Here is a 27,820-nt window from a genome sequence, read left to right as displayed (position 1 = left end):
CAAAACCCCTTTTCATGTTAGAACAAAACTGGATGTTTTCTGGACTGTACTTCTAAGGCCACTGGTTGAGAGACCAACAAAGTATTTGAAAACCATGTCTCGATCCCATGTTGTATCTCTTTCTGGGTCTTTGCTTACTCACCTTCTTAGCTATTGAAGTGTGTTTTCATACTGTTTACATTCCTTCTTAGTCTAGTACAAAACCATTTCTTTCCCCGTTGTTTTTTTTAGTTCACAGAACCTCTCTCATCAACAAAAACAAATCCAGCAACTGACAAAATAAATTACAAAACAGAAGACATTTTGGAAACGTATCTAGTTCTTTATTGATTAAATACAGCATTAAAAATAATATAAACCATCGTTTTTTTAAAAAAATACACACACGCACACACACAAGTGAGCTTTACCATTTTATGCCTTGCCACTTTAACTGCCATCAATAAAATTTCTAGAGACACAAAAAGACAGTGAAAGTGATGACAGACCGTCAATATTATGGACAGAATTGGGCCTACACCATCTTTCCCCCTCAAATGTTAGTTTCTCTCAGGTTTTGCTCCTGCACACATAACTTTTTGCAATACTCATTTCACATTACTCTGTTAGCATTTGACGAATCCGAGTCATTTTCTTTCATCCCCCAAGCTATTCGTTCAAATTGGCTCCAAGTACAAAACTTAATTTTCATATCTTGGAAGCAGAGATTGGCCTCTCTTCGACCTTGACCTTTTCGGAATTACCAAAATTGCCACCTTGCACCCTTTATCATACAGGACCAAAGCACATCCTCTGCTTGGCAAGCCTGCTATGCTCTTAAAGTTCTATACCAGCTTTCCCCAAGCTTTGGACTACATCTCCTATCACTCCTGGAAAATTCCCCATGCTAGCTGGGTGGGAGTATGCAGAGGGCACCAGGTTGGGAAAGACTGTTCTGTACTGACTACTTTCAATGCATTGGCATGAAACGATTTTGAACAGTGGATTTAGAGTGTGCTATACCTATAAAAAAAATACTCAAGGGATTTTGTAGACAATTCTGTATTCTTTTAAGGCTGTGCTGTGCCATGTAGATACTTTCCTAAACACATCTGAGTCATCCAGTCTGTGTTGCTCATTACATCTGTTAGTACTTTTCCAGAAAATTCTAATGGACTTCTGCACCTATCCTTTCTCTGGTAAAAGTCTACAAAGGATGAGAAATGCAAAGTTTGGAAATGTTTATGCTGAGCAAGACATGACTCCTGCACTCTGGTCAGAACAAAATGACACAGCTTTAGAAGAAAACAGCTTCCGTGTGAACTATTCCCCGCCCCCATCTGTATGGTTAAATAAAACTTGCTTTGTGTAGTGATGTCACCATGATTCCCTACTTTCTTGCCCCCAGCACTGACTGTCAGTGAGGTTGGGGAAAGAAAACACTGGCAGTAATGATACCAAGACATGGGGCTAGGTTCGACTCAACCTTACACAGGGGGAAGGAAGGGGAGATTTACATGCTGTTGCCATTTTTAGCAGGAGACACCTCTTCATGCAATTTCTCATTCCGACCTCCAATAAAGCCCCAAGGGATTCGTGAACTACCCACGCATCACCTCTCAATCACCTCTCAACGCCACCCATTTACACTGGAGGGTAAGCAGTCAGATGAGACTATAAATGGGGCTAAGGAAGGAAAGTACAGGGCAAGTGGAAAGTAACTTCACCGGTTAATTTGCTTTCTTCCTATCTGAATGGCAACTCATTCACCAGATGTTACACGCAACAGCCCTTGATCCTCTCTTCAAAAGGCAGCCTTAAGAGGGCATGATTGACAGCTGAGCAGCAGGGAGGGGCATTAACCATTTCCCTCCTAGTGTAAGCAGCTTCTCCCCTCCCCGCTGCAAAAGAAGAAATGGGGTTTCAGATACTTGCTTCCTTCCTTCCAAAGCTGCTTTTCTACAGAGATCAGATGTGTAATGCACGTTTGAATTAAAGGTGGACTCCCTGCCCTACTCATCCACCCTCAAGCACAAATTCCTTTCTTATGCTGACAAAATGCCTCCTTCTAAACCCTTTTATGTCCAAATGAGGCAAACTTCCGGCATATGTGTTCATATTTTGCTCTTCTGACAACATCAGCTCTGGTGTTTGGGCTGAGAAAGGGTTTAGCTTTCTCACATCCACTAGTTTGGAAGTGGGTAACATGAAACAACCATTTAAACATCTCTATTAGTTGACATTTTCAAAATAAATAGGCCCTCTTTTAAGTCACAAGTGCAAAATACAGATATTCAAAACTACCAACTTTGAGAAACCCTCTACACATTTAGGTGGATATTTTGGCCTTTTAAAAAATGTGAGCAAACAAGGAAAGGAGGATCTTTAAGTACAGATCATCGCTTTCTCTAGAACAAACTAGATCATTTCAACAGGCTTTTGGTAAATATACCTACAAACACAACATTTTAAAAATGCAACACCAAAGAAACAATGAAGACATGAAGACTAAGAACATTATATGGCTCAGGTGTTTCTGGATTGTCTTGGTCATAACAAAAAGACTTGTTAGGGCCCAGTATAGGAAGACAAGTCTCTGCTGGTGAGTTTCTCTAAAGGAAAAAAATATTACAACCAGACAGGGATGTGAAATCCAATCTGAATATTAAAAAGGTTGAATTAAACAGTAATACTGAGATGGTTTGCTCTAATCAAATAACAACATGTATGTGGAACTGTGTGTGCACACACAAATACATGTTTGTGCACTGAACTGAAATGTCGAGGCTGCATCCCAGAAGACATTACACACCTACAGTTGTGCATAGTTAATATGTCACCAACACTGTGCTTGGGACATTAGCATTTTGAGGGCAGAGCTTCTCCTCTCCATTCCGGGCAATTTGGTTACCTATTAAGCCCTTCAGAAGCAAAATGTAGATAACCCCAGCTTCTATCTGAGAAGCCTTACTTCTTTAGAAAGTGTGCAGGCTTTACATGGCAGCACATTTGTTCACTGGGGTGTCTTTCCACTAATGTGAAAACCTGAAGCTTGCGCATTAAAAGAATCAAACCCAGATGATCTCAATCAATTTCTTCAAGGACAAGACTGTCTCTTTTTAAAACTTTCTTTCCAGAAGTCCTTTACTACAGGCATTCACATCCTATAGAAGCTCTGCTACCCCAATGTAACCCTTCAATTAGCCACAAGTTCATGCGAACAGTTCAAGGGAATCACTTCTTTTTTCACAGCCTCCCATTAAAATTAAAATAAAAATCCAGGAATAAAAAATTCATCCCCACCCCGGCCCCATTTGACTATTTGTTTAACATAATTTCCAGCTAGGTCATTTCCCTCTCGCCAGTCTTCCTAGAGTGTCCTTGGAAAAGATGGGTTTTGTCTTATAACCCATTCTGCATGAGGATTCACATGGTACAGGTCTAAGAGGTATGTGTCTGGGTCCAAGCAATGTTCACCTGTTGGGATAGAGAGAAAAGATTTATTTTAAAGAAACCATTCCCAAAAAATATAGATCCCACTATTCCTCCTGTGCCTGGTAACTTTGGGTAACTTAGTTTCAGATTATTTAATAAAGTCCCTAACAGTGTCAGGACTTTGGAAAATATTATCTCCTATCACTTTCTGGATTACAAGTATTGTGAGTTGTGGGGGGGGGGGTGGGTTGCCTATAAGCATGAGTCTCTTCTTGTTCCTGAATCCACCAAGGATTCAATTGCTGGAATAGCCAAGCCAGCATTTTGGTGAGCTAAAGGCCACTCTAAGTATGGGTTGCTAGGGTAACAAAGAAAGTGGCTTTGTGCCAGAAGTCAAATGGGTGTGCTGCCACCCTCTACACCTGGGTGTTGGTGAGAAGGACAAGAGCCAGAGGTGTGTAAGAGCTGGGCTGGAAGAAGACTGCCAGCAGAAGCCATGCTTGATTTCTGCTTGAATCCAAGGCTGTGGCTATGGGAGAAGCAAGACAGTATAGAGCTACAGGAACTTATGAGCCAACTTGTTATAAGGCAGTTTCCTATGTTCCTAATCAAGGCTAAAAAAGAGATAGAGGCATAATCATTAACCACATAATGGGAGAAGTGTTTTCAGAAGGACTAAGTGAAACTGTGAAGCTCTCTTCTTATTTTTGCTTTTGGATACTGCTTGTTGTTTAGTTAATGTTGTTATATTTATAGCATTGAAATGTGGGTTTTGTACATTATTATATCTGCTATTGTTTTGCTATTATTATTATTATCATTATTAGGAAATTGTTACTATGAAATTGTTTCTGTACTCTTTGTTTGAAGTGTATTTCCGTTTTCTTTGTTCGAAGCCACTTTGAACATATTTTTTAAACCGGCTTACTTGGTTATTTGCTTTATTAAGGAAATGCCTTTAAGCAACCCTATGTGGCCCAGGAAGGCTTAGGCCTGCTAATTCCTAGTGGTTCCCCATATTGATTCATTCCTAGGACAACTATTTGCTTCAGCTGCCCACCTCTTAACCCACTAACTCACATTCCCCACCATGAAAAATAAAAAATGACAACAGTTCAAATTTACATACTTATGTTGCCGCCAACTTCATAGAAGAGCAGGTTCATCGTATCTACCGAACCATTACTGCAAAATTTAAAAAAACACCACTGATTATAACCATTTCCAAGACAAAAAGGCTAAAATATATATATTGGAATTGCTCTAAATGAGAGTTCTGCAGCATGGTGTGCCTTCCAGCTGTAGCTCAGAACTAGATTTCCCATCATCCCTGACTATCAGCCATGGAAGGCATTAGGTTGAGGAAAGCTGTTCTAGACCTGAGGATGGCAAGCTCATGTTAAAACGGTATAGTGGATTGGAAAATATCCTTTAAGGTTGACTTTAAAAAAACATGCACATTAATTGTAATGGATCATTACAATATGGACGCGGGTGGCGCTGTGATCTAAACCACTGAGCCTAGGGCTTGCCGATCGGAAGGCCGGCGGTTTGAATCCCCACAACGGGGTGAGCTCCCATTGCTCGGTCCCAGCTCCTGCCAACCTAGCAGTCCGAAAGTACGTCAAAGTGCAAGTAGATAAATAGGTACCGCTCCAGCGGGAAGGTAAACAGCATTTCCGTGTGCTGCTCTGGTTCGCCAGAAGCGGCTTAATCATGCTGGCCACGTGAACCGGAAAAACTGTCTCCAGACAAACACCGGCTCCCTCAGCCAGTAAAGTGAGATAAGCACAGCAAACCCAGAGTAGTTCACGACTGGACTTAACTGTCAGGGGTCCTTTACCTTTACCTTTTAAGCAATATATATGTATTCTGGTCTTTTTATTTTGTACGCCACCTTGATAAGTTTTATGTGACAGGTTGTACCTGAGTATTTTTGTAATAAGTAAAGCAAATAAAAAAGCTCAATAAGGTTTTTCCAAATGCTTCATTGCTCTCTTCTCTCTCTCCCCCCCACTCCACCCCACCCCTGGCATTTCTAAACAGCAAAACTTGTTCCAGAGTATCAACTGTTTGAGTCACAGGTGTCAGTGGGTTCACTCTAGTCTCTTTCTTCTTCCTCAAGGTGGGATCAGTCCTCTGGTTGCCACAGATACCGCATATCTGAACGGATCTATGCACAAAATCAGCATTCACATTCCACTTGCAGAAGAAGACTATGATTTTATTACATGCCCAATCAAGCATTTAAAACTACCAGTCAATGTGTTCAGGAAGGTTACTGTGGTTTCTATAACCCTTTAATTTCATAAAGTTGTGGAACAATTTCCTCTGCATAATGCGCGCGCGCGCGCTCTCTCTCTCTCTCTCTCTCTCACACACACACACACACACACACACAAAACTTCTATTTTTGCATCTCACTCCCTTCCTCTTACCACTCCCCCAAAGAATCCTGGGAACTGTAGTTCAGAAGCTGAAAAGCTTGTTAGCAATCCCAAGCCTTCCCCCTTTTTACAGAATTACAGTCCTGGAGTTTGCTGGGGAAAAGGAATGGCTATCGAAGGAAATGCTCTTAGGGCATACAAAGACTTGAGTGGGTTTGAGGTTCTGATTTGTATACAGTTGTACCTTGGAAGTCGAACAGAATTCATTCTGGAAGTCAGCTCGACTTTCAAAACATTTGAAAACCAAAGTGTGGCTTCTGATTAGCTGCAGGAAGCTCCTGCAGCCAATCGGAAGCCCCGTCGGACGTTCAGCTTCCAAAACAAAGTTCAAAAAGCAGAACAGTCACTTCGGGGTTTCGATTGTTCCGGAGCTCATTCGGGAGCCAAAACATTCGAGAACTAGGCTGTTCAACTTCCAAGGTACAACTGTATTCTCTTACCCAGTACATTCAAGTTACAGAGAACCAGGCAGAGGGCCTTCTTGGTAGTGGCACCCGCCTTGTGGAACGCCCTCCCACCAGATGTCAAAGAGAACAGCAACTACCAGACTTTTAGAAGACATCTGAAGGCAGCCCTGTTTAGGGAAGCTTTTAATGTTTGATAGATTACTGTATTTTAATATTTTGTTGGAAGCCGCCCAGAGTGGCTGGGAAATAATTATTGTTGTTGTTGTTGTTGTTGTTGTTGTTGTTGTTGTTGTTGTTGCCTGGGCTGTGGACTGGTGTTTCATACTCACATAAACCCTTTTAGCTTCTCCTCCCAATAGCAGTTTCACCCCCAACCCAAAAAAAGCTTTCCTCTGAAGTTAGGGGCTCTCGCGAGCAGCACCCAAACCTGACCTAAGGAGTTGCCAGCAATGGTTTAAAAAGACCACAACCACTGGATGGTCTCCCCCTGTATCCAGAAACATTTGCACACTGTGCATGGAACACACAGTTCCCAGCTATCAACTACTGTGCCCCATCAGTGCACAATGGGGCTTTTTGCCCCTCCGCATGCATGCATCCTATGCACTCCCCAGATCTGCTCCAGACCATTAGGGGAGGGGGACCCTAAAAGACATTTAGGGTGTGTGTGTGTGTGGATAATTATATTAATGATTTGTTATTATTTATATGCCGCCCATCCAGGGCCGGATTTAGGTTTGATGAGGCCCTAAGCTACTGAAGGTAATGGGGCCCTTTATATGTCCAGCTGTCGTTTGTCAACAACAAATTGTCACTGTTTTTTGTGTTGAATATATGCTATATGGTAATTTATGGACCTAACAGGTATCTAAAGCCGTTTGCACATAACAAATTTTATCAAATTTGTTTGTTTTTTATCTTATATTTTGGAAATGTACATAAAGGCTTTTTTTCCTTTAATTTTTTTTTGGGGGGGGGGCCTAATCTATAGCTTGTTTAGCTATCATGTAATCCCCCAGTGTGCCCATATGACTGGGTTATTCCAGCCACTCTGGGAGGCTTCCAACAAATTAGAACACAATACAACATCAAACATTAAAAACTTCCCTAAACAGGGCTGCCTTCAGATGTCTTCTAAAAGTCAGATAGTTGTTTATTTCCTTGGCATCTGATGGGAGGGCATTCCACAGGGTGAGCGCCACTACCAAGAAGGCCCTCTGCCTGGTTCCCTGAAACCTCACTTCTCTCAGTGAGGGAACTGCCAGAAGGCCCTCGGAGCTGGACCTCAGTGTAAAATCTGAGAGGGAGAGAACGTTTCCTTTGACACAGAGAAATTCTTGCACTGACAGACCACTGGTGTAGCTCTACATTGGATTCCACTCGTAAAAAACAAAAAGACTGATTTAAGTGACACAGTGAAAGTGCCCTTCATTAAATGCTGCTCATCTCAACAGACATTTAAAAAAAGCCTCCTACCTAATCACACAGAAAGAAGACAAGCTACATTTCCTTCTAAGCTAAGGAGAGGAGGTGCTTTTACCATTTGATAAGTTTGACTGTGTTGACAATATTCCAGCCGTTTTGACAGAGGTTCTTCTGGAACTGCCTCAGGACATCTGCAGCTTTGGTTCCACTGGTTAAGCGAACTTCCAGGGAATCCTTTAGGAATGGTGAAGCCTGGACTTTCACTATTTTGGATGGCTGGAAGATGAAGAAGGCAGCATTAGGGGGGCGGCAGGAGGAAACTTAGATGTAAGAAAATCCAAAGCGTGTGCACAAAACATGAAGACATAATCAAACACTCTGTTTGAAAATGCTTGTTGCCCTCCAAGTAAAATGGTTATGTATGCACTTCTCCAAAAGCAGGCAAAGGGCAGGATGGATGCAAAGCAATAAAAAATAAATTTGATTCCGTCACACAGCGTGAGAAGCAGTAGCATTTGACTAGCGTTAATAAAGTAAGCATGAGTGCCCCCTGGTGTTCACGCAAGGGAAAGTGTTTGTTTCAAGCAGAAAATTTCACCATCAGCCAGTTGACCATGCAAATAATTTCTCTCTCTCCATTGAGCAAATCTCATATACAGCAATTAAAAAAACCAAAAACCTGCATGCCAGGCATCTCAGAGTTTGGTTGCCTCTGAGAACCAAAAGGTCCACACAAAACAGATTTCTGGAGAATCATTTGATTTAAAAAAGCAAACAAGGAATATCAGATGGGCCCAGGTCACCTCCAGATAACCTGTTCACTGGACTTCATCCTGATTTTTTTGCACAAGGTTTGCAAGGTGGTTATAAACATATGTTGGCTGTTCACTGAGCATACATTCCAATTTAGATGGCAGGGAGGTTATACAATGTCGTCTCAAGCAATTCTGGGTTTCTTAAGGCACTATGCCATACCAGAATGCCAGTCCCTTTTTAATTGCACAACGTGAATCTGTAAGAACATGGTTGGCTCCCACCTACAAAACCTAGAAGTGCCCTCAGACTAGAAGCGCTCTTTTGTTTTAAGTACAGATCTAAGAGGCATCAAACTACAGGATCCCCTGCTCTGATGCTGAACCTATCCTACAACTGCTGCTGTTGCCTCTCTGAGAACCAACAGCCAAACATGATAGTGGCCCACTAATTCCTTGAAAGTTCTGTCTGTATCTCTTCCAACTTATTCTGCTAAATCACTCACGCTTGCAAATCCAATCTAACTCTGAGTCAACATGGGAAGACTTATCCTACAGTCTGCATGTGCCAAAAGACAATTGCAAGTGGGCCTGGCTGGCCACAGTTCCATCTTCTAATGCAGCCTTCAGCAACCTGGAATCCTCCAGATATTTTGGACTACAACTCCCAGCTCCCATCAGCTCCAGCCAGCATGGCTGTGGGGGCAGCAATACTTCTGGATATGTGTTTCTGGAAGAGAGTGCCAGGGGAGAGAGTGCTCTTATGACTGGGTCTTGTTTGAGCCCCCACAGGGATCAAAGAGGCCACCAAGAGAACAGGATGCTGGACTTCATGGGCCAGATCCAGCAGGCTCTTCTTAAGTTCTTATGGAATTGTAGGCCCAAATACCTAGAGGACACCAGCCTGGTGAAGGATGCTCTTAACGCATCGACCATGCATTAACAATGCAGTGGGCAATGAGGATTTCACTCACTTCGCCATGGTTTTTCTCAGTCTTCTCCTTGTCCAGATTAATCTTCCTTAACAGGTTTTTGATCCTCCTGTCACAGAACTGGTACCTCCTGCTGCTGCTCTCGTTCAGTTTTCTCACTTGAGCTACCAAGAAAGATGCAACCTAAAAGGGAATGCAAAAAAAGAAAGAGGTGTGAGGCTGTTGTCATTCTGAAAGCATCTCCGGAAGAAAGGAGAAACAGGAGGTATGTAGAGAGGGGTGGATGGGAGGGAAACCTTTCTGGCACAGCAGGTCTGACCTTCTTTTTAGGATCTTTTATTCCAAAACTCTGTACCTACAGCTCTGAATAACAGCTGCTTGGCATCACAAAGAGTCCTGTTACAATTAGAGCTGGGTGATACCTTGTTTTCAACACTGTGGTATATCAGCAGCTAAATTCCATGATATTCTGATATATCGCGATGTCTGGAATGTACCTCGGCTGCTTCTTTCTCCCCATCTTAGGGGAGGAAGCCGAGATACATCACCCAGCCTAAGTCCCCATACCTCTCCAACTCCCACGAGCCAGGGAGTGGGGTGGGGGGCTTCCTCAAAGGCGCAGGCAGACAGGAAGACGGAGGCCAAGAGTGAAGAAAATTATTTCCTTTGTCAAAAATCAGCTGCAGGAGGGGGAGGAAAGTCAATTTGTCTGCAGGCAATTTGAGCTGGGAATATATCATGGCTCTCCGGCCACTGCAATGTACTGCCAGCTCAAAAACCAGTATCATGATCTGATATGGTTTCAGACAATTTTCCCAGCTCTAGTTACAATCAGGTCCTGTTTCTGGGCTTCCCATAGGCATCTGGTTGGCTACTGTGAGATCAGGATAGCTGGACGAGATGGGCCACTGGCCTCACCCAAGAGGCTCTTTTGTTGTATGTGGCTGCCATTTTAAATATCAAAAAAGTTACAGTGGTACCTCGGGATGCAAATGGGATCCGTTCCGGAGCCCCGTTTACATCCTGAATGGAATGTAAGACGTGACGGCGCGTCTGTGCGTGTCGCATTTTGCCGCTTCCGCGCATGACGTCATTTTGAGCATCTGCGCATGTGCGAGCAGCGAAACCCAGAAGTAATGCGCTCCGTTACTTCTGGGTTGCAGCGGAGCGCAACCCGAAAGCGCTCAACCTGAAGGGCATTCAACCCGAGGTATGACTGTATTTTAAAAATCAATATGGAGTTTTATCAATGGCAATTCAAGGATGACTCGGAAAATATGGCCCCAACTTACAGTCCAGAGTAAATCCTGATAATGGATCATCATCCGCACCACGTCGGCCGCACCCTCAGCCAGCTGTTTCTCCTTCCCTTCCGGGATCTTGTTCGGCAGCCCCTTGTGCATGAAGAGATTTGGAGCAATGACTGTGGAAACATTCCAAAGATTCATCTTGTTTTTTCGCTCCCTGGTAACCACCAGCCTCAGAAACTCCAGCAAAGCCTGAAAGAGGGGAGGAAAATTATTTTCCGTTATCAAACATCAGCGGTAGGCAGCGGGGAGAGAAGTCAAATTGTTTCTGAGTTCTGAGATGATGAATATGAGAGAGTGCTTGCAGACAACGTATCTGCAACATTGTGATGTAAGAATGTTGTCTGTACAGCAATGCCACAGTTCTAAAAGGGCGAGTTGTACAATCAGGGCACTACGATCCCCAGGAGGTGGCGATATTACCTTCAGGGTGTTTCGGTTGGGTTCTGGCAAAATCAGTATAAGCAGATTGAGAGCCTGCAGCCTCTGTTTCAGATCTGGGATATCTGTAATGGAACAATTGACATCCAAAATTACTGGGAAGAAGAAAATATTGGCCTAGAAGCCTCTTTAAAACTGCATCTTATATACAGTCAAACCACGGCTGTTGAACATAATCCATTCCAGAAGACTGTTCGACTTCTGAAACATTCGACAACTGAGGAGCGGCTTCTGATTGGTTGCAAGAACTTCCTGCACTCAAGCGGAAGCCGCGTCGGACGTTCCGGTTCCAAAAAACGGAATACCTACTTCCGGGTTTTCGGCATTCAGGAGCCGAAACATTCCAAAACAGAGGCGTTTGGGAACCGAGGTTTGACTATACCAGTAGAAGACTGTTTTACATATCAGGGCCACACTATTTCATACTCACTCATTGCCTCTCGTACGCAGTAACCAGCATGTAATATCTAGGCAGTTTCTTAAGTAGCGTGCATGGCTTAGCATGAGATGAAGACAACTCCCACAGCCTTAGAAATGTCGGATTACTCCAACAGTTAATGCACACAGACAACACCATGCACCTTTAAGAGGATGGCATATCTGCCATTGTTCCTATTCAATCACCTGAAAATGCCCACCCCTTAGTGTGTGGAAGGACAACCTGGTGCTGTTGGGCTACAACTACAGTCATCCTTGGGGTGATGGGAGTTGACCATCTGGCAACATCTTGAGGGCAACAGGTTCCCCATTCCTGGCTCACAGCCATCCGTCAGTGACACTTGTATCACACTCTCCCCCCCAAGAAGCTCTGGAAAATTTAGGCTTAGCTTTACAGAGCATGACTTTGCCCAAGGTTTCTTGAGTGAGGGCTTTATGACTGAGCAAGAAATTGACCTTGGTTATCTGACGTCTAACAACGTATCTGCTATACAACTGCCACCTAATCTACTCAACAATGAAGAAGATGGAAATCAGTGCTTAAGGTGGCAGGGCCGGATCTCTTTAGCCAAGGCCTAACTCACTTTGCACAGCTGCAAAGGCAGGTAAGTATTCTGCCGTCAGCAGAGGGGTGGGCAGTTCCCGGATGAACCTCTTCAGCAAGCCAGAGACATCATTCTGATGGACCTCATCCCACTGGAAGAAACCAGTATAGAACTCACTTTCTAGCTTTTGTTCCAGGCTCTGGGGGAAAAAGGGAAAGAGGGGAAAGTCACATACTGAAGGTAGAAAGATTTGGAAAAAGTAAACATGGGAAGGGGTGGGGAGAAATGACTGCAATGTTTCAACAGAATAGCAATAAAAAGCAGCTATGAATATTAATAATAAACCAGAGTTTGGGGTGCAGGATAAGGGAAGAAGTGGGATTTCTTTCCCTGGTGACAAAGTACTGCATTTTAAAGAACTGGGAAGACTGAGATGTCCCAGCAAGTGAAACATTTCCATGAGGAAAATCACCTAGGATTCTATTGGCCATGCTGGGAGGGGGGCTGATGGGAGCTGTAGTTCAAAACTCCAGCAGGCTTATGGGAAGGTTACTCTATGGCTTGGAGTTCAGCAAAAGGAGGACTATTTCTGTTTGCAGACCTTCTGGTCTGACCAGAAATACAGGCTATCACATTTTTAAAGAAGTTATTCACAGTGAAACTTCCACAAGCAACGGCAGGCACAGGAAGACACACTGAACCTTTTGCTTCCATCAACGCACGACACCATATGGGTAGTTTTCAGATATCTACCCCCAGGGAACACTTTCCACACCAACCTGTCAGATGAGGAATCTCTTAAGACTCCTGCCTATTACGAAAGGTTCCAGAGCATGACTTTCAACACCACACTTTGCTCAGGCACTGTGGGGTTTTCTCCTTTGACTAACCTCACATGAACTGAGTGTGTGCTTGAAAGCAACAGCGGGTTGACCTATGTGACCTACTTCTTCTGGGGTCTGCCAGTCCACTTTACAATTACAAAGAGATAAAGGGCACCCTCAGGATCTCAGAACTCATATGCGTCAAGTGATTCCCATTATGCACATTTGCACATGAAAAGAAGGGCAGCCACCGCAATGCTTGTTTTGGGGCATGAAGACCTAACTGCATCAGACCTCTATCCACCATCAACCTTTTGCCCACAATTACCCAGAAACATGGTGGTTGAGTTGCCTTCCAGCTGTGAGGATGAGCAGGTTAAGCTGTAGGTCCTTGCCCTTTGACTGCAGGCCCAATTACCTTGCTAGTCCATTTTTTATTTTTTTTTTACAAGAATCTCAGCAACCAGAAGGTGTTAGGTTGTCCACAATAAATTAGTAATCCATTTTTTATCCACCATAGTCTGGATCATACCCAGCACTCTCCTTTGTCTGTATATCACAGGGGAATGTAGATACTGTAGCTGTAGATCATGGGTAGGCAAACAAAGGCCCAGGGGCTGGATCCGGCCCAATTGCCTTCTAAATCCGGCTCATGGATGGTCTGGGAATCAGCGTCTTTTTACATGAGTAGAATGTATCCTTTTATTTAAAATGCATCTCTGGGTTATTTGTGGGGCATAGGAATTCGTTCATTCCCCCCCCCCAAAAAAAATATATAATCCGGCCCCCCAAAAGGTCTGAGGGACAGTGGACTGGCCCGCTGCTGAAAAAGTTTGCTGACCCCTGCTGTAGATCAAAATCTATGCGGGAAGTGTGACCTTCTCATGAGGAACACCTAAGTTTCCAAGGAACTGCAGGACATTTCATAGGATATTAATTTGACCAATTGAATTCTACCTTAATGCGGCTCTGTGATCCTGAAACTCTTAGGATTCCTTCCGTGTCCAGACCTTTCTTTTCTAAACACGACAGCAACTATAAAACAAGACAGCAAAACGTCATCGCCAAAAGGCAACAAAGAGCTTGCAATGAAGCTCAAAGCAAAGAATAGACAATGATATTTTTTTATGGGGGGAAAAACCAGGAGAAAAACAAATGAAGTTGTGAAATAAACTTACTGCTTGCAGAATCAATGGAACCCTGGTATTTGGGAAGAGCTTTTCGTCATTTTCTAACAAAGTGCCAAGTGAAACCCCAAAAAGCTTGCGCTCTGCAATGGAAGACACTTTGTTATAAGCGTTAAAAAAATACTTCATCTATAAATAAATAAATATTTCTGTTTCCTCAATTAATAAGTAAGGACACACCGCCATCCACAGAAATCCAGGAAATGACATCACGAAGGGCCAATTATCACGATACCTGCCACATTCACACATTACTGTTATAATCAAAATACTAGCCTATATCCCCAGACCCATCAGGTTTGCCCTTATCAAGGAAAATTCAGCAAGATTTTGGTAGAGTTTTTTGTTTTTTACAAGAAAACAAAATGCTGTTGCCAATGACCCATCTGCAATACCCCAAAATACTAAGCACCTGTGTAGAACTGCCCTAAGTGTACACTGCGCATAGCTAATGCTGGTCCACACTAGACTCTCTCCCTTTTTCTTACAGGGGTAGCAGGGGAACCCGTGCCAATCCAGTTCAAGGAACACATGTCTCAGATCAGGCATGGAGAAGCCATGGTGGTGTTCCAGGCATTATTGGACATTATTGCCCAGCTAGCATGGCCAATGGTCCAGGGATGAGGGGAACAGAAGTTTGACAATACCTGCAAGACCCACATCCTTGCCATACATACACCAAATCTGCTGAATAAAACATCTGCAAGCTCTCCCAAAAGGAGACCGCTTGCAGATAAGCCCTTTTACTCAGATAGTTGAAAACTACCAATAGTTTTCCTTCCCTAATTTTAGTCAGTGACAAGAACCACAAGATGTCAAATTCATGCTAAGAAGCAGTAGGAAAACAGGTACCTGCAGCCTTCCGCTTTACTGCTTTGTTTCTCTTCAGCTCCAAGCCAACAACGTCGCAGAGAGCAGTTAGCTCAATGAGTGCCAGAGTGGGAATCTTTTTCATATCCTGCAGAGATAAGTCTCCTATCTTGGTCACTCCCAGCCTCCCCTTGGGAATCTTAAATTTCTAAAGCAAGAAGGACAGGGGGATGGAGATTGGAGTGACATATCAGAGGCAATGCAAATTATTATGTCGCTATTATTGGTGATTATTATCATAATTGTCAAATCACAACCACAGGAATCTGCTAGGATATAGCAAAGTCTTGCACTTACAGGTAAACAACTCTCATCCTTTATCCTCCTAGATTCCCTTGGGAAAGATCCTTTGAGCAGGATGGCTGCCTGCTCAGAATAAGCAATTTCTGTGCTGAATAGCTCCTCTTTTGCAGAGCCTCTCAGTGGCGATGGGAAGTCCTGGGTTTCCGTTGGATCTGCTAAGGGGGGAGGGATGCAAAATTGCATTCAAGATTTGCAACACAAGATAGACCTGAATTTAAATGCATAATTACAACAGACACCTGAAATGCATGGCCGCCTTCACATTTAGACTGAGCACTGACCACATTCTGGCCCATTTGAGGAGCTTATACCAGCCTACTCAAACCTGGAGAATTTCAGATGTTTTGGACTACAACCCCCATCAGCACAGCCATGCTTGATGGGACTGACAGGAGTTGTAGTTCAAAAACATCTGGAATGTGTCATATTGCGGAAGGCAGGCTTATGCTAAGATATAAAGCTGAGCACGCAAGGCAACTGAAAAGTTAAAAATCACCTGAGTTTATATCCTGAAATACAACTAATCCATTGCTAGTAAAAATCAAATCTTTTTACCCAAATAGGCAATTTTCTGTAAGTGACAAAGCTACAATAAGGTCTTCTGATTTGCAAATCTAGCTGCTTTAGAAATGATGTTACAATGCAGGCTATTCCCGTGTTTTAGGTCTGGTCTGATCAATCCAGGCAGCTTGATGAGTTTCACTTTTTAACCTGCGTTGGGTCACTTTTACTTGCAAACTGACATCACAATTCCCACAAAATTTCCATTAAATTCCATTAAAATTCCATATCCCACACTCCTATTTCTATAATCTATCAAAGATTCACATGGAGCTTCACCTATCCTAAGTACATTGAATGAATGAATCACTGCGCTCTGTGACAATGGGAAAGCAAGAATTAACTAAACTTGCCTTGCAAAATGCTGTATAACATTAAGCCTACCTACTGCTGTTCCTGTATATGCCTACTCAAAATTAAACCCCATTCAGTTCAATGGGACATTATTCCCTGCATGTATGGGACTGTAGTTTTTTTTTAAAAAAGTAGCATTACAAGTTCCTTTGCATACTCACTGCATATTTAAGGAAGGAAGAGCTGTACAGCTTTTAGTCTCATGCTGGAATCCTAGATTTAAAACTTTTAAATGATCTATTCCCTTCTCTCTACCCATGACAATACAGCTACGGTCTTACTTTTCTGGATGTTATTTGACGATGCAGACTTGCGGTGCGATCTGTCCATTTCCAGATTTGTCTCTGGCTCAGTCTCCTACATGCAGGACAAAGAACATAAATGAAGCCACGTTCCATGAAATCTATTAACAGAATACCAAGCCTTAGACACAGGGAAGCAAAACAGAAATGTAGGAAGTTTGCCTTATGACAAGTGTGACAAAACCAGTCCACCCAGATCAGTGCTGACTAAACTGAATCGGTAGCTTGTACGATTTGGAGACCCCAGAGATTGAACCTGAGAGCTTCTGCACTCAAAACACTTCCTCTACCAACACAGCTACAGTCCTTCCTCCCCAAATAAAAAAGGATGCCTCACTGGTCACAGAGAAAAGAAAGCTGGGAATATTAAAAAGGAACTCGTTGTCCAGAATAAGTGTTAGAATCTTGACATGCTCCAAACTCTCACTGCTGGTCAGTGGCATAATCCCACCAAGAATATGCTATCGTTGGTAGGTATTAAGTACAGGTTTTTAATGCAGAACTTCTACCAGCTTTTTGAGTAAAACTCAAAATAAATAGGCAACTGCAACAAATGAAGAATGAATCCCCTTTCTTGAGCACATCCGCATACAGGATATCTATATTTCCAATGCCTAATGGTTATGAACAGCTAGATCCAACCTCCATGCTTAGGCAGGATTCCTGTCAATATGGAATATTTTCAGCCAGTTCTTTTTCCCCAATTCAAAACTGCTTCCAACTATTCATTATTATAATTGCCACGCAGTGGTTCATATTTTCTAAGGGAGGTACACTAGATCTTATGGTACAGCAGCTTCAAGGTATAGTTTCAAAGAGAGGGACCGGGAACCCATCCCACCTAAAAGCCTTGTCTTCCCACCTGGAAATTATGAACTCTAATTTCTATGCTTAAAAGGAAAGGGCATTCTTGGCGTAGCTGGGTGGTGTCATGATTCCTGCATTTGCTTCAGTGCCTCACCTGGGAATTAAGGTTCTTTGCTAAGCTCTATTTCAAATTGAACACTGATGTCATACAGCCATAGATCAAAGCGCAAAAAGCGGATCAGTGCTAATGCAAATCAAGTGAGACAACCTGAGTCAGAGAAGTTTCACTGTTCTCTTTTTCCTTCAACAAGACCTGCAGACGTCCCAGGAGCATAGTAGCTATGGGTCAGTACACAGAAGGCACGCTATGTGATGCTGAAATGCTCCAAATTTTTAGAGAGTCACTGAACAATCTGGGTGTGTGGCACTCAGCCACCAGGTTGTTTTGTCAACCAAAAATAGATTACTCAAGGTGGGGTGCAAAAGTTTTAAAATTAAATCAAAGCTGCTAGGGGCAAAGGAGACAATTCTTGGCATTTAACCAGCAGAGAGAAATTTAGACAAGTCTTGATGTCCTGTAACTGGCAGCTCATGGTTACAGTTTAGAGCCCAGGAGTTGTTTTTTCAACAAATTTTTCGCACACACAAAACAAATCTACTGTGGAGTTTAAGTCCATTTCTCCCCCAGGGCACTGTTAAATTTGCTTAATATTAGGACCGTAAGCTCTACAGTTGTTTTAAAACTGGGTTGCTCCATCAGCTGACGACCCACTGGGTGGGGCTGCGAGTTAAGCGCACACTTGTCTGTTGTTGTTTTTTTAAAAAGTTTTCAGTTCAGGTGTGATAGTATAATAGAAAAGCAAAAAGGAAAGTAAGAGAGGAGAACTGTAAGCCCACATCATGAATATTTGTGCAGCAGAGTTCAGCTCTTATCAGGTTGAATCAGGATACCTCTGTGACTGTACAGTAGTTCTATGATTGTATTTCAACTCCATTCTATTAATGGAGGAACAAGAGCTGGAAAAGTGGGGTCGGGGGCCGATCGCAGAGCAAAGCATGTGAAGTAAACACACCGCAGAGCTAACCACTCCAAAGATGTCTCGGACATCACGGACAGGCTGCTTGTTCTTCTTTCTCCGAGAGCGGGTGTAAGTGTCAAGCCGTCGCTGCACAGCTGCCGCCTGAGTCTTGGTCAACGTGGAAAGCAGGACACTGTTGCCATTCTCTGCGGCGTGGTCCCCAATTAGATCCGAAAGCCCTGCGTCTTGGAGCCATTCGGCTTCGGCTTCCCCTTCTGAGAGGCACAAGGAACAAGGAGGAAGGCAAGGTCAAAAAATGAGAAGAGCCACAGAGTTGGTAAATCATAGAATCATAGAATCATAGAGTTGGAAGAGACCACAAGGGCCATCGAGTCCAACCCCCTGCCTAGCCTGGTAGGCTAGACTGCCCAGCTCCCAGCCTTCTGGCAGGTTACCATGTTTATCCTGGCTAAGTTCAGTTGTCACCTCCCCAAAACCTGGCCAAGATGATGTTTTTAACAGATGCATGACAGGCATAATTTCAGCATGTTGAGCTTTTCCAAACACAGAGCTAGGGAGTTATGGAAGTGTGTTGAATTTCTGCCTGTCATTCAGCTCTTAAAGGTGCATAGCAGATAAAGTCTTGGGCTAGACTAGTTGTCCATCTGGTGCAAACAGACTATGGCAGGTGGTGGTGGTGGTTCTTCACTGTTTCAGGCAGAGGGTTCTTTGCCAGTCCTCCTTACCCAACATCCTCTCTTACTGCAAGGGGACTGAACCTCAGAACTCCCATAAGCAAGATATATGTTATGTGGTCCCTCCTTCTCATGAAGAAAAGGAGGCAAGCCAAGGCATTTCCATCAAACTACCTGAAACCACATACCTAGGTGGCCTTCCTTTGAGGTTTCCAAAAGCAGTTACACAGCATCTATCATGGGCAGTTCAACAGCTGGAATACAAAAAACGCCCAAAGAAAACCCACAAAATAATGATGAGTCTATGAACTGTCACTGATGTAGAGTTCTGGAGCTGGACTAAGGAGGCCTCAATCAAGATGGGACAGTTGTGCTCCTAAATCAGGCGACAGAAGAGGGGTTCAGCCTGTTTTGGATGGGGGTGACTCCCCTTGAAGAATCAGGTTTGCAGTTTAGGACTGCTCCTGGGTGCAGCTTTACGTCTGAAGAGCCAGGTGGCAGCAGTGGCCAAATGTGCCTCTGCTCAGTTTTAGTCTGGTGCACCAGCTGTGACTCTTCCTGGGGAAATATTATCTAGCTAAGGAAGCATATGCTTTAGTTGCAATAGATTACTGCAATGGATTATATGCTCCACATCTGAGGTCACCAGCCTGGGCCCCACGGTCGCAAGACTCTGAGCTTTCATTGTTTTTAAAAACAAAGTCTCAAGCTCTCCTCTAAAGCAAGTTATGCAGTAAAATATACAGGCACCATTCTAAGCAATTTCTGTAAAATGAGCAAGACTGGCTGATCCCACCTGCCAGCTCTTTTAGCCAAAGTCAGAACTCTGGCTGGTGAGTTGTCTGAACACCAGGTAATAGGAACCCTCAGGGTCCTAAAGACCTGCTGTTTCCCTTTCCCTTTTAATGCACTTTTCCTGCGTCTGTCTTATTTTCTGGGCAAACACTTCAACAGGTTAAGCCTTTTCTCATCTGGAAATACAATTGTGCAAAAAACAAACCTTCACCATGACTGTAGTTTCTCCAATTTTGTGTTGGATATATGTTATGGATATATTTGGTTCTGTCTGTCTGTCTGTTCTAGCGTTTTATCCATGGAAAAACAATGGTTTTCTGCTGAGAATGAAATTCAATTTCTCTTAAAATGAGGATAATATCCCCAACTATTTTCTTTGTGCGGCTGTTCACCTATGCAGGATGTGACATTTCCTCCCATGCTCAAATTTATGATTGCTCTGGAAAACCTCCAATACATTTAAAAAGGCTACTGGATAATGGACTACCTGCAGCACTCCCCAGTGGTCCCAAACAATTAGGCCCTGTGTAGGGCCAACTAAGATGCTTACACACAGAGAAACAGGCTATTGGAAAAGAGATTATTTGTAGCACCACCTAGTGGGTCGAAACAATTAGGCTTTATGTAGCATCAGCATTTACTGTGAAACTAAGGTGCATATATACACACAGAGACATAGAGTCATACCTTGGTTCTTGAACACCTTGTGACTCAAACGTTTTGGCTCCTGAACACCCCAAACCCAGAAAAAAGTGCTCCAGTTTGCTAACGTTTTTTGGAAGCCGAATGTCCGACGCGGCTTCTACTGCTTCCAATTAAGTGCAGGAAGCTCCTGCAGCCAGTCAGAAGCCGCGCTTTGGTTTTCAAACGTTTTCGGAAGTTGAATGGACTTCCAGAACGGATTCCATTTGAGAACCAAGGTATGACTGTATTAACATGAAAAGCAGCCTACCACCTTCTGTTATATAGTTGTTTTCTTCTGACAAGCTTTGGTCACAAGCAAGAAATTCCAAGCAAGCAATGATTATTACTCAGTTCCTCTTAAAGGCAGAGGTAGTTGTTTCCCCATGGGAGTTTTCATTTCCTCTCCCCTTAAGTCTAGCCAGACATGCAACATACCCCTTGGGGGATGGAACCACAAAACTCGGCATCCATTTATAGCCCAATTCGTCTTGGTGAAGGAGAAAGGTGTGCGCACAACCGATTATTAATATGTCTGGGTTTGTTTGTTTTTAAGAATCTTATTTTAAAAAATGGGGAGTGGGGAATTAAGGGTACTTTTAAGCATTATTTTCAAAACAAATTCCGTGCCCCAAGTTTCACAACAATGAACCCAAACTCCATACCCCTAAAAACACAGAACACAAAAGAGCCCGCAAGATCAGTGCAATGGCTCATCTGTCTAGCATTCTGTTCTCACAGCTGCTGACCAGATGCCTCTAAGAAACCTGCAAGCAGAATTCGAACACAAGAGCACTCTCCCCTCCTGCGGTTTCTAGAAACTGGTTTTCAGAATTTCAGTTCATCATATGGGAACCAGTCACATGTCTACAGGGACTTCTGCCCCTCAAACACAGAAGGATTTCATAGAATCACAGAGTTGGAAGGGACCCTATTCCAAACCCCTGCAATGAAGGAATATGCAGCTGTCCTTTTAAGGGACTGAACCTGCAACCTTGGCCTAACCTACCTCACAGGGGTAGTCTCCACCTCCATCGTTCTGCCCAGACACTAAGGTCCAGCACCAAGGGCCTTCTGGCGGTTCCCTCACTGCAAGAAGCCAAGTTACAGGGAACCAGGCAGAGGGCCTTCTTGGTAGTGGCACCCACCCTGTGGAACGCCCTCCCACCAGAGGTCAAAGAGAAAAATAACTACCAAACTTTTAGATGACATCTGAAGGCAGCACTGTTTAGGGAAGCTTTTAATGTTTAATAGGTTATTGTATTTTAGTGTTTTGTTGGGAGCCGCCCAGAGTGGCTGGGGAAACCCAGCCAGATGGGTGGAGTATAAATATATTATTATTATTATTATTATTATTATTATTATTATTATTATTATTATTATTAAAAAATGAGGGCGGAGGGAACAATATATGAAACCTTAGACTCTTTGGAGGAAAGGGTGGGATATAAATGCAGCACAAAAATAAATAATAAAATATGCCTTTTCCCTCCTTTAAGCATCTTACTCAGCTGATGACTCCAGTAAACAGGCACTTTTGCAAATTATTCTTCATTCCCACAACTCAAGAGGAGCTACAGAAACTTTTTACCTTCTGGGGGCTTGGCATCTGTAAGGTTGCATTCGTCCGGCTCACATTCGGTACTCTCTTTGATGCTCTCCACCTCTAGCCAAAAAGTATCCATTGCTAAGTTGCTCGAGGAATCTGCCCTGGAATGCCTGCATTCTGACTGCAGCAGCTCCGAGGAACTTTTCCGAGGAAAGCGGCTCATTCTGCAAGCGCAATTTCTAATGAGGAAGGAAAAGGAAAGCAAATGTTTCAGAGACTGAAAGATATCTGCTTGGCATTCATGCTTACTGCGTGTACACACACACACACACACAAAACCCCCATCATTCTCCCAAGAAAGATGACATCCAGAAAAAAGATAAAATTCCAAAGTGTCTTATTTTTCTGTTTTTGTTTAGCGATAATGTGGGCTGAAGGGTAAAACCGAGCCCAGCCTTTTGATGTGAGTGGAGCTGCAACAATGCAAGCTTCCTTGAACTGTCCTGTACATGACCTAGAAGGGAACACTCTGCGGAGAATGCAAAGGAGGCACAAGAGCTTCTGGTTCTTGGAAAAGATTCAGAGCTGATTTAAGCCTGTGAGAGTCAAAGCTTCCAAAGCTTGAAGAGGAAAATCATTGCAATCCCAGGAAAATGAGAGTCCGACCTGGAAGACTTTTAAATATGGCATGAGCACAGAGGGGCTTCACTTCACTGGTCTCTGTGTGTGCATATTTGGGTGCAGGGTGATGGGAGAGAACTAAGAATTGGTAGCACATGGGGCCCACATAAAACTGAGGTGGGAGCTGAATATATGCTGTAGGCCTTTGACCTTGAAAAAGGCTATTGTTTTCATCTCCTTTCACTTTAAGCCACATACAACCCACTCAAAGCACCCTGTCATACTCAACCCACATGGGTTGGGTAAACCTTTTCAGCCCAAGGGTCACATTGCCCCTTTTGCAAAACCCCCAGGGCTGCAGGCATGCAGTGGGCATTGTTACTTCTTAACTTCACACATGCACACACATACAGTAATACTTCCGTGAACGTCCGCCCCGTCGACTGTCCATTTCGGCGAACGTCAACGGCAAACCTGGAAGCACCAGAACAGGTTACTTCAGGGTTTGCCGTTCACGCATGTGCAGAAGCGCAAACCACTCTGCGTGCGTGCGCAGAGCGGCAATTTGTCGAGCGTCCCTTTCATCGAGCTTCCGGGGCTCTGGAACAGATCCCAGACTCAGGTTACAAACACCTCAGGTTACAAACACTTTGGGTTACAGACTCCGCTAACCCAGAAGTAGTACCTTGGGTTAAGAACTTTACCTCAGGATGAGAACAGAAATCGCGCAGCGGCAGCACGGCAACAGCGGGAGGCCCCATTAGCTAAAGTGGTACCTCAGGTTAAGAACGGTTTCAGGTTAAGAATGGACCTTTGCAACGAATGAAGTTCGTAACCAGAGGTAGCACTGTACAGTGGTACCTCTAGTTGCGGACACGATCCATATACACTTCCGGGTTTGCCGCCTTCGCAAGCTGAAAAGACGCAACATGAACCTAACGCAACACGAGGTATGACTGTATACCACACACATAAAGGCTATTAGCAGTATGCCTCTGAATACCAGTTGCTCAGAAATGGAGGTGGGCAGAGCGCTGTTGCACTCATATCTTGCTTCCCACACACCTCTGGTTGGCTATTATGAGAACAGGAGGCTGAACTAGATGAGTCATTGGCCTGATCCAGCAAGCTCTTATATTCTTAGCACAGTGCAGTCACAGAGCCCATCCCAGAGCTCAGGTGACCCATCTTAAATTCCCCTCGTATTGCAGAAAGGCAAAGAGGAACCCCTCCATGCAGCCAATGCTGCAATGGGGAGGGAAATCGCAGTCACGTGAGGAGGAAAACCTGCTGCAGCCACCTTTCCTTTGGGGGCCAAAAAATTGCTACAAGATAATGATATATAGTCAAACTCACTCAAGAATCATTAAATCATCCAGAATGATTGTATACTATTTGCCTCCTTAATTCATTTGAAACAATACGTCTTGAGGTCACTTAGTTCAAAGCATTTGTAATACATTTCCCACTGTATTCAGCTTTCATAAAACCTGCCTAAACTCACCCACAAATCCAAACTTTTGTTTAACGATTTATACCAAATCAATAATTTCCCACGCAACTTACATACACAGTTAAGACAATGCAGCAAGAAAACACAAAATGAAGTTGTCCAAATCAGGCAGGAAAAGCTTCAGCATTAACAGGAAAAGTTATCTACCAATGCCATCATTCCATGCCTTGGGAATAGTAGGGTGAGCACCAGGCAGAAGCGTTTGCAAGAGTTACCAACACTGACAAGCCACACTCCTAAAGCTGGTGGACCTCAAAAGCATCTACACTTTGATAGGTTCATCTGCGAGTAGGTGGTGCTTTAGATAATCTGGGTCCTAGGCTATTTATGGTTTGACAGGCAAACAAAACAAAACAACGGTACTGTGCATTGTGCCTGGAAACCACTCAGGATCCAAGAAGGTCTTTCAATACTGACAATATCTGATCAATTCCAACTTCATAAGCTTCCTCTCCCATTTTGTTTCTGAACTTTCTTCACAAGCAGCCCTGTGTATAATGGATTACAACAGGCATTTCAAGGTTCTGTTTAATTTCACAATAATTGTTTATTGTCCTCTTTTCTGATGATTTTTTTTTTAAATGTCTGCTGCTTAGAAAGGGGAATAATTAAGCAGTGTAGAAATATCTTGAATAAATAAATAACATTAAAAATAATCATAATCCAATGTAGGCATCTCTTGTGCCCGTATCAGCTCTCCTGTGAGACAGCCCTAAAAAGTGTTCTCCAGAGCTCAAAGCTAGTTCTCTGACTTAGTCTCACACCAACGCTCCAGCTTCCCTTCCCTTGATCCTTTTCACAGGCACAGACCCAGATGACATCGCCCTTAGCTGAGGTAGGGAGGGCGAGAAAGGTATGCCTCCACTAAGAAGGATGTCATAAACCAGGGGCCTAATCCCACCTCCTCAGTGGAAGAGGCCCAAGGCAGCACCTCGCTCTCACACCTGAAATAAGATGTGTTGCAGGGGGCCGCTAGGGGCACCTTAGAAGATGGCCGACAATACCATCTACCCAGCTCGCACGAGGTAATTAGAGGCTGATTATGGGGAGTAAATCAGTCTTCCTCATCTTCCCAGGGGGTGGGAAGATGCTGCCTCGCCCGTGGTTGCCCATAAATTACCCCCGAGTTTGAAAGAAGCAAGGGGTGGGGGCACTGGGCGGATAGCTCTCGTGCGGGCTCGGAGCTCCCAGACGTCGCTTTCAAGAGCGAAACTGGTTGCGTTGCTTAAGAGGGAAAAAAATGGAGAAGTAAACGCACATGCTTCGAGCGAGGTCAGGAGTGTATTATCTGCTAAATAATTCTACCACTGAGATGATGAATGATGGGACGGAAGGAACAGAGGACAGCATCAAAGAACCACAGACATTCCGGTATGTTGAATGGAACGGAAAGGAGGGGGAACTTTCTTCTTTTTCAATATGATTACCTAACAACCCTCCCCCTTAGAAGAACCGTCACAACAACTAATTGCAAGTGAGATGAAAAATAAACTGTGGGGGGGGGGGAATACTAATAAAAGGTTTTACTTCGTGAAAAGATCTGGAAAGAAGAGAGGCTTTCTTTGTGGCGTAGTTACAAAAGCGATCCGCCATTAAGAGGCAGACCTCGTTTTAAGATTTGTAGTCTTAGGGAGGATGAGCCACTGTTTTGGTATCAGGTTTGGATCGTAAATTCGAAAGGGCAATCACCCTTCTGGAAAGGCTGATTTACGATACAACGGGTCTGAGAAAATTAACGAACGGACATCTAGACTGTATTTCATCGGAACTGAATAAGATGGCGACGGCTGCTCGAATGGGACTCTTGGACTATTGGATCTATGTGAGATGAATTACGGGAGAGCATTACAAAGTTCACACAGAAATATAAACAAGACTGTTTCTTTCAACTCACTTGTGGAGATAACTCGGAGGTGACTAAGAAGAAAAAGGGTAATGGCAAGGAGATGAGAGGATGGGACTATGAACATCAAAGCAGCAGAAATATAAGATGATTGGACTCCTACCGATCTCGAAGCATGGGTACCCCCCACAAAAATTCAAATTCAATTTGCCCAGCTTTCAGTACCACTCAAAGCTCTCCATGCTGCTCCTACCGATTATCAAAGACCTAAACTTGACTTTGTCTGGAGACATTTCTGGAACCTCACCCATAGCGGCCATCTTAGAACCCGACCCTTTGCTGCCAACTGACTTTTATATTGGAACCAGACCTGTGTTTTAAATGAAAGGACACATTCTACTCATGTAAAAACATGCTGATTCCTGGACCATCCGTGGGCCAGATTTAGAAGGCGATTGGGCCGTATCCGGCCACCGGGCATTTGTTTGCCTACCCATATCCTGTGGCAATGAGTTACGAGGACTAACCATGCATAGAGAAGGATCGCAACTTTAAACTTGTTGCATTTGAATGCCTTTGCTCACGAATAGTAGCAGTCACGGAAGAATTTGCTTTGTGCTACATTTTCAGAGAATTATGCTTTTTTTAAAAAAATTGAACACACATATACGCACACTTCAAAGTTGCTGTTTCTGATGTAGATTAGAATCTGCTATGTTTTATGGAAACACAATGTATGGGATTCAAGAAATACTTTGAAAAATAAGAAACATCTGGAAACACGGAGGTCGTTGAATCAACGTGTGCGTCAGTGAAGTTAAGTCAATTCCCTCTGAAGGCAGCAAGGAAGGAACACTGAGTGATCTCTGGCGAGTAGCAATTTAGATAAAGTGTAGATTATTTTGGCAATGAATCATTGGGGGCAGCTGCTACAATAGCACAGTGGGGAGGAGGATTAGAAGAAAATGACTAAATCAAGTTCACTTGAACTCTCATATTTTAATTTTCAATTTTTTTATTGTTTTTTAAAAAAACCTTATTGGGTAATCCAAAGGAAGGCCATGATGTCACCAGTGGTTCCCAGGCTGGCTCAGCCCCTGCCCTCTGCCCAGATGCTCCATTTCCAAGCTTTATACAGAGTACAGCAGCAGTACTTCTGCCTGTGAGCAGAGCAGGGAGCATCATTCCATAGGCAGGGAGCTGTTCTGAGCTGGGTGAAGGGAGAACTTCAGCCTATCCGACACACATGAAGTCGACTGCGGGTTTGGATTGCACCCTTAAGTGCTGGCATTGTGTTGCACCCAATCCAACAACCAAGTCGCATATAGCACTGCCCTCATTTCTATGCACTGCATTTTTCCTTTAGCAAATGCATACATTTTGGAAGTCAAAACCTGGGCCTGTCAACGCTATGATAACAGCCTTTACCAAAGGTGTCATGGACTTTGAAGACACTCGAACTCAGGACCATGTTTATGGAAGACAATCTTACTTGGCTACGAGTGATCGCCAAAGAAAGAGAAGAAAGAGAAGAAAGAAGACATAGCTCTGCTCTGAATCTCATTATATGTGCTTAAGGACCCAGAATATAAGTGGATAGCTGTTAATTTCCTATCCAAACTGCCTTCTTCTTCTTCTTCTTCTTCTTCTTCTTCTTCTCCTCCTCAACCTGGTTTGTGGTGTGCCTGTAAGAAATTAAGTCATCCAAGCAGATGAATCCCATACATGTTATGTCAGATGTGGTGTTCAAAGAAGACTACTCCCAGCTAAGGGTGCAGAGAATTGCAA

At 43.6% G+C, this 27,820-nt stretch overlaps 1 protein-coding gene across 2 annotated transcripts in view; it reads right to left on the bottom strand.

Annotated features, from left to right (window-relative positions):
• Window positions 1-301: 301 nt before the first annotated feature.
• ARHGAP40 (Rho GTPase activating protein 40) overlaps window positions 302-27,820 on the bottom strand; it is a 39,018-nt gene continuing 11,499 nt past the window's right edge. The window contains exons 2-15 of one of the 2 annotated variants that reach the window (XM_081867711.1): window positions 22,098-22,294; window positions 18,390-18,610; window positions 16,489-16,564; window positions 15,287-15,444; window positions 14,972-15,137; window positions 14,111-14,202; window positions 13,890-13,967; window positions 12,148-12,307; window positions 11,108-11,190; window positions 10,670-10,876; window positions 9,420-9,560; window positions 7,809-7,969; window positions 4,544-4,599; window positions 302-3,456 (exon numbers count right to left, since the gene is read on the bottom strand). In XM_081867711.1, coding sequence (XP_081723837.1) covers window positions 3,350-3,456; window positions 4,544-4,599; window positions 7,809-7,969; window positions 9,420-9,560; window positions 10,670-10,876; window positions 11,108-11,190; window positions 12,148-12,307; window positions 13,890-13,967; window positions 14,111-14,202; window positions 14,972-15,137; window positions 15,287-15,444; window positions 16,489-16,564; window positions 18,390-18,610; window positions 22,098-22,294 — 1,903 coding nt within the window. In that variant the 3' untranslated portion in view covers window positions 302-3,349. Of the gene's footprint in view, window positions 3,457-4,543; window positions 4,600-7,808; window positions 7,970-9,419; window positions 9,561-10,669; window positions 10,877-11,107; window positions 11,191-12,147; window positions 12,308-13,889; window positions 13,968-14,110; window positions 14,203-14,971; window positions 15,138-15,286; window positions 15,448-16,488; window positions 16,565-18,389; window positions 18,611-22,097; window positions 22,295-27,820 lie in introns of both variants that reach the window. The other variant, XM_081867710.1, reaches the window with a different exon arrangement.

This window comes from Podarcis erhardii, assembly GCF_964252035.2.
Source record: "Podarcis erhardii genome assembly, chromosome: 6".
Classification (NCBI taxonomy): Eukaryota; Metazoa; Chordata; class Lepidosauria; order Squamata; family Lacertidae; genus Podarcis; species Podarcis erhardii.
Note: the sequence above shows the minus strand (reverse complement) of the source record. Positions and strands in the feature narration are given on the sequence as shown.